General features: G+C 58.1%; 1 protein-coding gene across 1 annotated transcript; it reads left to right on the top strand.

Moving 5' to 3' along the window:
- Positions 1-1,511: 1,511 nt before the first annotated feature.
- On the top strand, positions 1,512-9,912 carry TPPP3 (tubulin polymerization promoting protein family member 3). Its single transcript, XM_024201290.3, has 4 exons — positions 1,512-1,682; positions 5,635-5,828; positions 8,517-8,670; positions 9,165-9,912. Exons 2-4 carry the CDS (start codon positions 5,641-5,643, stop codon positions 9,351-9,353), a joined length of 531 nt encoding a protein of 176 aa, XP_024057058.1. The 5' UTR covers positions 1,512-1,682; positions 5,635-5,640; the 3' UTR covers positions 9,354-9,912.
- The last annotated feature ends 2,483 nt before the right edge of the window (positions 9,913-12,395 follow it).

Raw genomic sequence — 12,395 nt, 5'->3', positions numbered from 1 at the left:
TAAATCGATCCCGGAAGTGCTCGCCGTCGACTGCGGTACTCCAGCTCGGCGAGAGGAGTACCGCGGAGTCAACGGGGAGCCTGCCTGCCGCGTGTGGACCGCGTCTGAACCGCGGTAAGTTCGAACTAAGGTATGTCGACTTCAGCTACGTTATTCACGTAGCTGAAGTTGCGTACCTTAGTTCGAATTGGGGGGTTAGTGTAGACCAGGCCTTTGTCTCCAGCCCCTGGGCACCCCAGGGCCACACGCAGGGTATCCAGCCCTGTACTCCTGGGGCACAGATACGCTCTGTGTCCCATCCTTACCCCTGCGCTGAGCCTTTTGCACTGGCAGTGCCGTTCTGTTGTGATCAGTGCTCTGTAGAATGGCCCCAGCCAATGTGCTCCTTTTCCAGAGTTTGGTCCGTCTGCTGTCCCTGCTGGGTGCTCCTGGAGGGGAGAGTTGTGCTGGGCTTGCCCCATCTCGTGCATTAGCCCCAGTAACAAGGGCTCTGCGCAGGGAACATACTTAATAATCCCATTGTGCTGATGCCTGGACTAGACTACACTCGACTCCCTCCCAGAGCTGCGCTGCCCTATACCGGGGTGGCCCTTGCTGGGCAGAAGCCAGAGGCGACGTGGGTGTGTGGTCACAGGCCCCCCAGATTTTTGCCAGGGTTTGCTGGCCCCACTCGGTCACATGGTGCCACTGGGTCCCCTCCCTCCACAGCAGCTGCTGAGGGTGGCAAGCTGTGAGCTGCAGCTGTGGGGAGAGGCAGCGGCAAACAGCTGAAAGCTACGGGGAAAGCCGCTGCGTTTGCTGTTGCCTCAACAGCTGGGAGCTGCAGGGCCACTGAGGATAAGGGGGGGGCGTAACTCAAGCTGTTGGGGGGCAAACTTTTAAATTGTGCCACCCCGAGCCCCGCTCTCAGCAGCCACCAGTTGTCTCTGGCAGAAGCCCCTAGCCCCACCAACGCCGCAGGGCAGAAGCCCCGAGCCTCCCCCCTCACCAGTCTGGTAGGCAGAGGGGCCGGGGGGGGGGGAGCGCTGCGAGCCCCACTTTAACTGTAAAAGAGCTCACAAGCTGCAGTCTGGCCACCCCGGCCCTCCGGGGATAACCCTTCTGCGAGGGTCCCTAGCTCGTCTGACGGCAGAGGCCTGCAGGGCTGTTCCGACACCCCCCCGTCCAGGCAGAGATGCGGCTGCACTTGGGTTCTGATCCAGCCACGCCGCTAACGAAGGAGGAGCCTGTCCCTGACACCTGGCCCCCGCCTTCCCTCCCACCATCCCTCACTGGGAACAAGCAAAACCAGAGCCACGTGCGGGGATCGATTCCTCCCTCCCAGCCCTGCAAGCCCGGCCCCTTCCCAGCAGCAGCGATTACACAAATGGACCACTGGGCTCTGCTCCAGCAGGCCTGATGGAGGCGTGAAAGGGCAGAGGACCCTTTCCTGCCCCAGGCGGAGGCGCTTTGGCGCTGCAGGCGGGAGGGAGCGGAGCTCTTCGCAGTGACCTTGGTCACCCTCCTGCATTAGAACAGGACTGCTCCGCGCCCTGGCTGTTTAGCAGGCTGTCTCTATGGCTACCGGAATAAACAGCAGATAATAGCGCAGCAGCCTCCAAGCAGCACTGCAGTCTGCAGACCAGGAGGGAGCAGGGCTTCTCCGGGTAGCCTGCCACAGCTCAGCAGAGGCACTTCGGGCGGTAAGTCGGCAGAGCAGCCACCGGATGGGCTGCTTCTGCAGGAGGAGGAGGAGAAGGAGGGGGGTGCGGGCTGGCTGGCAACACGGGGGGTCTCGCTCAGTGCACTGGCTGCCTGGATTGGCATCACTGACTGGGGGCTAATTCCCCCCATCTGGGGGCGCAGAGCAGGGAAGCGAGCTGGCCTGCATGCCCGGGGGACTAGGCCTGTGGGGAAGCACTGGGCTGACGTGCAGGGATGGAGGGAGCAGGCTTGGAGCTCATCTGCAGCGATCTGCGTGTGCCGCTTCCAGGGACTCAGCTCACTTGGGTGAAAAGGAGGGACACGCCCTGCAGAGCAGGCTGGCTGGCTGCTCCCCCCCCGAACAGCATCGGAGATGGGGTGCTCCCCCATCGGCACCTCGCGCAGCATCGGTGCTGCCTTCAGTGCGTCACATGGCGCAAACCATGCACCATGCGTGGGACCAGAAAAAGGAAATGCCCACGACAGGCACACTGCAGCACACCCCTCCCCCACGCATCGCGCCCGGGCCACACCCGTACCCTGAATCCACCTGCACATTCCCCTCGGCCCTTACACACGTTCCCCCCTGTGCAAACCGCAGCAATGATACTTAGCGCTTTTCATCCCTAGGTCCCAAAGCTCTTTACAAAAGAAGGGACGTACCCAACCTCCATTTCACAGCTGGGGAAACTGAGACCAGAGATGAGCCAGGATCACCCAGCAGGGCAAAGGCAGAGCCAGGAACAGGACCCAAGTCTCCAATCCCAGTACTGCACCCGATCCACTAGTAGGCTTCCCGCACACAAACCTAAGACCTGCTCCGGGGCGCGACGGCCTGTGGTGTTCAGGGGCCTGGCCCCCCCCCTTATGCCTCTGTGAATTCACTGAGCGCTCCCTGGAGAGGGCAGGACCCTGCGTGGTGCCTCTCTCGGGGCGTGGCATTGTGTCCCACGCTGCTCAGTATTGTCACACAGTGCCTGCAGTGCTCAGGGAGACAGAAATAACTCGTAGGTTGGTGTCCTGCTGGCAGCTTCCTCCTCTTCCCACCTTCCCCTCCATGCAATCCCTATGCCCCCTGCTCGCCTGCAAACCCACGCTGCATATGCGCTCACAGCCTGGAAAGGGGAACGGTCAGATTCGCTGTAGACGCTACTGACCCGAGCGCTGGCGTGACTGGCCTGGGGTGCAAGGACCTCTCCACCGACAGCGGATACAGCCTGGCAGCAGCAGGACTCACATCGCCCCCTGCCACCCCTCCGACCCCCCTCTCCCACACTGTCCTGCCCCTGGAGGGACTCCTCCTGGCAGGGGTGTTGGCATGGGCAGTCTCTGGGGCCCTGCCAGTCCCGGCTAGCTCAGGGCTAATTGTGATAGTGAAAGAGAAGGCAGAGCCAGAAGGGGTGGCTTAGTGGTGTATCAGGTGTCAAATATCAGGTTATGATCCCTGGCAAAACAGGGCCCACTCCTGGCCGGGAGAGCAGCGCTTCCCCGGTGCTGTGTGGAGCTTCCAGGCTGGAGCTGAGCATGCAGGGGCTAGTCTGCTCAGCACAGACGGTAGTGCCCACGGCGCTGTACAGAAGACCTGGGGGTCGGACTAGCGGCCCTGCAGTGAGCTGGCCCCCAGCTTGCCCGCAGCTGCATTGCAGTGGGGCTGGGTGGGGATGATGTGTCCATTAGCCAAACCCTGGCCATCAACTCAGTTCAGCAAGACCAACGTTGCCTGAGCCAAGGAGAGGGACACGTTTGTTAGGCCCACTTCCGGGGAGAGAGCGATTCGGTGCCAAGAGCCTTCTCTGGGCCCAGCCGCCGTGGGAACCCGGCTCCCTTTGGCTGCGTCAGGCTGCTTTGCTGGCAGGTTACGCACACACTGATTAATGGGCTGCAGCTGTTTCTGCTGCAGCAGCCCGAGTGGATTCCCATTGGGAAGGCCAGACGCTGTGAACTCCTTCCCTGGGCACTGGCAGGAGCGCCCCAGATCAAATAGACACGATGGGGAGTACCACAACTCCTGATTGTGGCCACACCCGGATCTTGGGCATGGCTGCCAGCTTGTCAGAGTGTCTCTGTGCCCGTGTGTGTGTCTCTATGAGGCTGTGAGTGGCTTTATGTGCCAGCCTAGGCTTTTTCCCCTGCAATTCCCCCATTGCCAGCCTCAGGCCAGCTGCCCTGATGGGGGCCTTGGTGCTGCCAGGCTGCCTGGGGGGTGAGAAGACAGGAGGCCGCCTGGAGCCCTGGTTCGAGCAGCGTTGTAAGGGAACTGAGGCCCGTCTGGCTGCTGTGCAGTGTAGCAGTAGCCGTGCCGGTCCCCAGATATTTGGGAGACAAGGTGTGTGATGTAACCGCGTTAATAGCTGGGCCGCTGGCAGGACCCCTCCCAGACCTGAAGACGAGCTCGGTGTGGCTCCCAAGCTTGTTCTCTCAACAACAGAAGTTGGCCCAATACCAGCAATGACCTCACCCACCCTGTCGCTCTGGACTCGGTGCATATGCGAATAGTCCAGCCCCGCCATGCCTCCCGCAGCAACAGCTCCAAGCAGCACAGCCCTCCCTAGCAACGGTCGCCAGGCAGCGCAAACTCTGGCCACGCCAGCCGACAAGCCCACACGCCTGTTTTTGTTTAATGTCAGACTGTAACTAGGGCCCGGGGCTAGGCAATCCCCTCAGCCCAGCAGGCCGGGTGACTCTGCCCTGTGGCTGAGGGACCTGGAAGAGAGCAGGGGTGGGGTGGGGTGAGGTGGAGCTGGGAGCTTGCTGGGTTAAGGCATTTCAAAACTGACCGGTGCTGCTGGCTCCCCAGCTGGCGACAGCTTAAGGGGTCCCGAGGTTCAGAAGGTGCTGCCCCCCCCATCTGTAAACCAGGCCCCTGTATGGTGTCCCAGGCTGGGCCCCCAGACCCCCCCAGTCCCTGGTGAAAGGCTTGGCCCTGGCGCTCAATGACAGACCTGCAGGCGCTGAAGTACTTTGCCCAGCTGTGGCCATTTTGATATACTGGGGTCCCCCCACCCCCCTTTCACACAGGCTGAAGCACTTGCTCTGTTCCCACTCACCTGCACACTGTTCCCTGTGCGGTGCCAGCTCGATTCCCAGCACGGAGGGCATGCCATAGGCAGAGCTGAGCTGCCTGCCAGAGGCAATCACGCTGGTGCCAGCGCCTGACAAGCGCCCCGCCCCGCCCAGTGCCAGCCCCTATGGAGGTGCCGGGATGACATGAAGATGCTGACCTGTGCTTTGCTAATGCATAGAGCCAGCAGCATTTAGAAGGTGGGAGAGGCCTGTGAGAATCAGAGTGCCAGGGAGTTTGAGGTGGCCACAGGCTCTGTGAAAAGCGAAGGGGAGTCACCGGATGTTAACTGCTAAGTGGCGGATGGCCGTTGTGGAGTGCCGGGCAGTTGTTCTTCCCCTGCTCATGGCACTGATGTGCTGGCTTCAGAGATGCTGATCAGGGAAAACACGTCTCTTTAGCGCAACCAGTTTAGCTGTGAAAAAGTCTCTTGGTGACAGCTTTCCCTGATCAGCCAGGGCAGCGCTGTCTGAAGGAGGAGGAAAAGAAGAGGTGTTACATCAGTCTCAATACACTGGGCCAACACTCCCACTACAGCGCTGCCAATGCCCCTCTGTCCTGACCCACAGTGCCAGCCTTGGGGCCCATACACAGCTCCCCAGTCCCGACCCACAGCCCCTCTGCTATTCTAGCCCTGGGACCCACACACACAGAGCTCTACAAATGCCCCACAAGCCTGATCTTCAGCTCCCGCTGCTATCCTAGTCCTCGGCTCCCCACTTCCACGTCTGCCGGTGCAGCTTGGTCGTGAAGGGGCCGGGCTTTTGTGGGAGGCAGCGGTCTAAGGGGTGTTGCAGGGTGCAGGGGTGCACAGATGGTATGCACAGTATCTGGTGTGATTGCTGGAGTTTGCGTAGTAACTGGATCCATTTCTCCTCTGCCTACCAAAGGTCAGCATGGCTGGAAGCACTGACGTGGCAGCGCTGGAAGAGAGCTTCCGGAAGTTTGCAATCTATGGAGACACCAAAGCTACAGGGCAAGAAATGACTGGGAAAAACTGGGCCAAACTGTGCAAGGAGTGTAAAGTAATGGACGGCAAAGGGGTCACCGGCACAGACGTGGACATCGTCTTCTCCAAAGTGAAGTAAGTGGCTCCCTTGCTTCCCTTCCCTACAGCCTGCTCTACATCAGCGGCTGGCTCCTGGAGCTCAGGTCTGTGTGCTGCCTGCTGGGTCGCCCATGGGCGCGCTCCCAGGTCATTCCTTTCAGCCCCCTCCAGCCCTGTCAGACTCTGCGTGGAGCTTAGAGGAGCCTGGCATGCAGGACAGAGTTTCTTGTCCACCAGATACCGGCCACCAGACAACCCTCCCCACATCTCACTCCTGGCTATTTGCAGCACATTGTTACATGGTTGCTCAGCTTTCATATAGACACACACACGTTTCTAGTCTCATTGTTGAAAAGAGCCTTGACTACATGACCCGCGTGTAACGGTGCAGTGACACCTGCCTGAATCTCGCAAGCGCCTGAAACATTGGCTCCGAGATGGGTAAACGGCCCCCTTTAACCCAACGGGCTGTTAACCCCATAACCTAAACTGGCCATTTCACTATACATGTGAATGATTGCGTTGCTGATCATTTGAGCAGAACCAGTCAGCTCGCATGCTTATCCCACACACCCAACCTGCCCCTCACACCTTCCCAGAGCCAAAAGTCCCAGCTTCGCCCTGACAACGTCGGCGGGGCAGTTACTCGCTCCCCATTAAGAAATCTATGGCATCCCGACACCTGGAAGTTCAGGGCAACCACTTGAGACTATAAAGAAGGTGTGGGCTGCTGGGCTGCTGGATTATTCATCGGCACGTCGGATTCTGTAGGAACCTCGATTTGAATAGATCTGAGGCTGCTGCAGAACACCCGGAATCGGCCGTAGAGTCTGCCAAACCCACAGCCCGTGCAGCGGAGTTTGGGAGGGGCTGTCCACAGAGTGCGTGGGGCCTTCGATACTGGTTACTATGTACAGATGATGCCAGAGAAGCCCTGGGCTATCTCCACAAAGGGGAGTTCGCACTGTGACAGCTCTGAGGTAGGCGTGCAGGGACGGGGAGAGTTAGGGCTTGTCTACGCTTAAAATGCTCCAGCAGCACGGCTGTGCCGCTGTACCTGCACTGCGGTAGAGCTGCAGTGTAGACACTGCCTGAGCAGATGGGGATTCTCCCGTGGTATGCAATCCACCTCCTTGAGAGGTGGTAGCTAAAGTGATGGAAGAATTCTTCCAGCGACATCTTGAGGTATCGCCTCTTGAGGAGGTGGATTACACACCACGGGACAATCCCGCCCATCGGCACAGGTAGCGTCTACACTGAACAATCCTTCTGTCAACCCAGTGCTGTCGCCAAAGAGACTAGGCTGGCTTAACCACGCCACTCGGGGGTGTGGCTTTTTCACACCCCTGTGCCACGTAGTCATGCTGACTTAATTGTCTAGGGTAGACAAGGCCTTAGGTGCTTAAAGATGGGATCCACAAAAGCCCATATGCTCAGCAGGGAGCTGCCTAAGCTAGACAGCAGGCAATGCTGAGGAGAGGGGTAGGAACTAAGCCCCGGCTGCTTCCGGGTATTAGGAGCCTAACTGTGGGCTGCTCAGGATTCACAGCCATGAACCTTCTCCTGAAGTTAGGCACCCAACCAGGTCACTCCGTCCTTTCTTGCAAAAAATCAAGCCAGTACCCCTCCTATAAGCAATAGTCCAGAGGCTGGAGCACTCACCTAGGCTGTGGGACACTGACTTCAAATTCCCTCTCTGCCTGTTACGGTGTGAAGACGTGAGCCCAGAGCTCCTGTGCCTCCCTGGGGAGTGCCCTAGCCACGGCGGTATGGGGTGCGCTGGAACCAGGCTCCTGTTGGCTCTTGTACCACTTTATGTAAAATACTTAAACAGTCACTTGAGCAGGGACTTCAACTTGAGGCTCTGCCCTCCCAGCTGCAGGCCCTAACCCCCAGACTACAGCACCATTCTCATCGCCTGCGGCCCCCTGCAGACCCCCATGAAATCTCACGTGATGAGTAAGTCCCTCTCCTCTGCCCTCCCTCCCTCCCTGCTGTCCCGCCGTTCCCTGGGAACAAGATTCTGCCCATCTCATCACAAAGGAGTTTTTCAGTCTCATAAAGTATTTAACCCTAAATGTGACCAGGCTGCATTGCTGCTGGCTCAGTGGAGCAAGGGTTGGGGATGGGTAGATGGAACAGGGATGTTTGCCCCTGGTCATCTGCCTGGAAACAAGAGCTTGTCCAGCGACACGGCCCTCGCCAGCAAAAGGGCTAAGGCCTGCCAGGGACCGGCTCCTGCAGGCGCATCTTGGACTGCAGGGCCTCACAAATAGCCCCTCCACATCCACGTTGACCCAGGGCTGGATGAGGACAAGGCCTTGACCCTAAGGATTAACGGTCAATGAACAAGAACTTGGTGTGTCAGTTCTTGTGTCTCCTGCAGTCTCAGCCAGAGCTAAGATTCTTCTCTTCTGTTCTGTAGAACAGCTGCCAGGTTCTGCTCACCTGTGGCTGCCTTTCTGGAGGAGGGATCCCTGTGTACCTGAAGCAGTTCACATCTCAACTATTTCAGTAACTGGTGCATCAAACAGGGATGCACCAGTTCCTCTTTTCCCTCAAAGACCACCTGTCTGGGTAGCAGGGCTGGTCACCTGGGTCTCCCTGCCACAGCTGGGAATACAAGTGCCATTTGCAAGTGCAGCCCCGGGGTCTGTCTTGCAGCAGCTACCCTTCTAGTGAAGCGTTTGCACTAGGTCACGCCCCAGCCCTTGTGTCTTGCAGAGGGAAGACAGCCAGAGTCATTGGTTACGAGGAATTCAAAAAGGCCCTAGAGGAGCTGGCCCCAAAGAGGTTTAAAGGCAAGAGCAAGGAGGAAGCATACGAATCCATCTGCCAGCTGGTGGCAGGGAAGGAACCGACCAACGTAGGCGTCACTGTGAGTGATTGCTCTTCTCGGACACGTGGAGCAGGAGTGGGGGGACCTGGCAAAGACGGTGGGGTCTGTCTGTGGACATGCAGATGCTGCTCTGGGCCACTGGGAGCCCCACAAATGTCACATAGCAAAGCAGTGTGTCCTGGAAGAGGCAGGGATCTGGGGGGGCTGTGACAACTTAAGGGCAGGGCCCTGAGCAGTGGGGACAGCATGGGGTCCGGAGAGTGCATGGGGAATGGAGGTGTCTGGAACAATGAGGGACAGGTGGGGGAGTGGGCCAGCGTCATGGTCTGTGGGGGACTGACAGGGCAGGGCCTGGGGAGGCCACATGGGGGACGGAGGGGCCTAGGACAAGCACGTGGGGGATGGAGGGGCCTGGGAAGGGCACGTGGGGGACGGAGGGGCCTGGGAAGGGCATGTGGGGGACGGAGGGGCCTGGGAAGGGCTATAATTGCTTCTTTGTGTTTGACTCCCCTGCCCCATTTTCTTGCTGACAGAAAGCCACAACTGGCGGGGCGGTGGACAGGCTGACGGACACCACCAAGTACACGGGCTCGCACAAGGAGCGCTTCGATGAGAGTGGCAAGGGCAAAGGGAAGAGCGGGCGGGAGAACATCGTAGACACCAGCGGCTATGTGGGGGCCTACAAGAATGCCGGCACCTACGACGCAAAAGTGAAGAAATAGGGACAACTGGAAGTGCCACTGACCCTCCCAGGTCCAGGCACCCCACAGCCTCTGGGCCTTCAATCACATCAGCCTTGGGAACTGGCCTTAATGGCACAGGCCTCCTGAGACTAGCTCCTAGCCACGGAGCCAAGGCTGATAGGCCTCTTGTCACCAAGGGCTGATGTGATTAGAAACTGACCTGGCCTTGCACTTTGCTCCCAACATTACATCAGCTCCAGATGTATTGTGAGCCGTGTCCCTCCTGCTAGCGCTAACGAAACTTTCTCCCCCGTGCGCCCTCAGGGCACCACGCCCCTCCTGCTAGCACTAACGAAACCTTCTCCCCCGTGCGCCCCCAGGGCACCACGCCCCTCCTGCTAGTGTCAACCAGACCTTCTCCCCGTGCGCTCTTAGGGCACCATGCCCCTCCTACTAGCACTAACGAGACCTTCTCCCCCGTGCGCCCCCAGGGCACCACGCTCCTCCTGCTAGCACTAATCCTATCCTATCTCATAGAACTGGAAGGGACCTTGAAAGGTCATCAAGTCCCGCCCTCTGCCTTCACTAGCAGGACTAATTTTTTTGCCCCAGATCCCTAAATGGCCCCCTCAAGGATTGAACTCACAACCCTGGGTTTAGCAGGCCAATGCTCAAACCACTGAGCTATCCCTCCCCCCAGAGGGAGACCTTCTCCCCCGTGCGCCCTCAGGGTACCACGTCCCTCCTGCTAGTGCCAACCAGACCTTCTCCCCATGCGCCCTCAGGGCACCACGCCCCTCCTACTAGCCCTAACGAAACCTTCTCCCCTGTGTGTCCCCAGTCCACCACGCCCCTCCTACTAGCCCTAACGAAACCTTCTCCCCTGTGTGCCCCCAGTCCACCACGCCCCTCCTGCTAGTGCCAACCAGACCTTCTCCTCCGTACCCCTCACAAGGCCGCCACATTCCTCCCACTCGCTACAATGAGGCCTTCCCTTACTCATGCACTGGGTGCTTGCCTGTATCTCTTCCACTAGTGAGGTCTTCTACTCACTACAGATGCCAATATCCCTCCTGCTAGTGACAGATGCGCCTTTTCCAACCCTATGTCCCTTCAGCTAAGGCCAGGTCTACACTAGGAAGTTCGGCTTGTAGAACTATGTCGCACAGGGGTGTAAAAAATCCCGCCTCACCCCTAGCGATGCAGTGATGCCAACCTAACCCCCAGCGCAGAGCAGAATGGAAGGGCGTCTCCCATCGACAGAGCTACTGCCCCTCGGGGGGTGGCGTACAGGACAGCCGTACCAGTGCAACTTTTAAATGTAGACCTGCCCTAAGATTAACGACACCTCCTCCCCTCTGGGCACATCAGTCACCAGCATTACCGCAGCCCCTTCTCCCCAGGGCACTTCACTCGTCAGCATTAATAGCATCCTGCATGCGCCTTCCCTGGAGAACTGGCCTGCATTGTGTTTCACCCCCACCCCTCGGGCTCCTCCAGCAGCCCCAGGCCCCATCGTTCCCTGCCCAGTCCTCAGACGCCTGTCTTCTTGGCGGAGTCACAGCCAAAGGCCTCCCTGCTCTGTAACCTGGCTCTGCAATAAACCACCCCTTGTTTTGTACTAGCGCCCCGTGTGTTTTTTCGGAAGGAAACAACGCAGGCAATTCAGGGCTCAGGCAAAGGAGGCTGGTTTTGACCCAGGATCAGATCAAACGGGCCAGTCAGTCGACTTGGCTCCGAGTCAGACGCTAGGCGGGGAGTGGTGTGGGCTTGGCCCTGTCACCTCATGACTTTGGCAAGCTCCTGGCCGCCCTTGTGCCCCAATGTTGCCAGAGCAACCAGAGAGACACACAAACATTCAGGCACCTGGCTCCAGCTGCTGCAGTGTTTGCAACCAAACACATGAGCTCCTGGTAACACTCCCTGGGAACTGGGTCTTAATTGGAACCACCACCTCCCATGGATATGGCCCAGCATCTGCCCCCCGCCCCTCCCCAATCTTGCTGTGCTTTAGACAGGGCTCTAAAGCCTCTTGCACACAGGCCTAAGGCCCAGATCCTCAAAGGCCCCTAACTCCCAGGTGCCTAAATTCCTGGGCCTCGGGCTCTGGCCTCACACCCACTGAGAGTGCTGGAATCGCCTCCCCTGACTGATGGGTCTCTCTCTTCTGAAGTCAGAGGTTAGAGGAAGCCCAGAGCCACTAGGCCAGAGAGGATACCAGAGTGGGCCAGAATATGGAGGTCACCAGAGAGCAGGCCTTGGGAATACTGTGTGTCTGCGAGTATTGATGCTCAACTCTCCCATCTCGTCCCGTCTCATGCCACTGCCTCAGGAAGCCACTGGTGGGCCACAGGACTGATCAGCTTAGAAAAGAGACCACTGAGGGGGGCTATGATAGAGGTCTATACAATCATGACTGGTGTGGAGAAAAAGTGTTATTTACCCCTTCACCTAACAAAAGAACCAGGGCTCACCTGATGAAATTTATAGACAGCAGGACTAAAACAAACACAAGGAAGGACTTCTTCACACAATGCACAGTCAACCTGTGGAACTCGTTGCCAGGGGATGGTGTGAAGGCCAAAAGTATAACAGGGTTCAAGAAAGAACTAGATACGTTCATGGAGGACAGGTCCATCAATAGCGATCAGCAAAGATGGTTAAGGATGTTACCCCTGAGTGTCCCTAAATCTCTGACTGCCAGCAGCTGGCACTGGAGAACTGCAGATGGCTCACTCGAAAATTGCGCTGGTCTGTTCATGCCCTCTGAGCATCTGGCACCAACCACTGTCAGAAGACAGGATACTGGGATAGATGGACCATTGGTCTGACCCAATATGGCTGGTCTTATATCCCCTTTTCCCTGCTTGTGTGCCTTGGAGGAATTCAAAGCATTGAAGCCCTGCTGTGCTGACAAAGCCACTCCTCTGATGCACCACTTCAGCTCACCTAAACATTTCTCGTCTGGATTTTCCCTTCTCATTCGAAATGAGGCCTTAGCTGAGTTATTATTTATTTAGCATCTGAAGTGTGCTAGGAACTTTACAGAACAGAAAACACATCCTGGAGAACTCACAGAGA

The sequence above is a fragment of the Terrapene carolina genome, unplaced genomic scaffold (genome assembly GCF_002925995.2).
Source record: "Terrapene carolina triunguis isolate 2854851 unplaced genomic scaffold, T_m_triunguis-2.0 Scaffold130, whole genome shotgun sequence".
NCBI lineage: Eukaryota > Metazoa > Chordata > Testudines > Emydidae > Terrapene > Terrapene triunguis.
The sequence above is the reverse complement of the archived record's forward strand: the minus strand, read 5'-3'. Positions and strand labels throughout refer to the sequence as shown.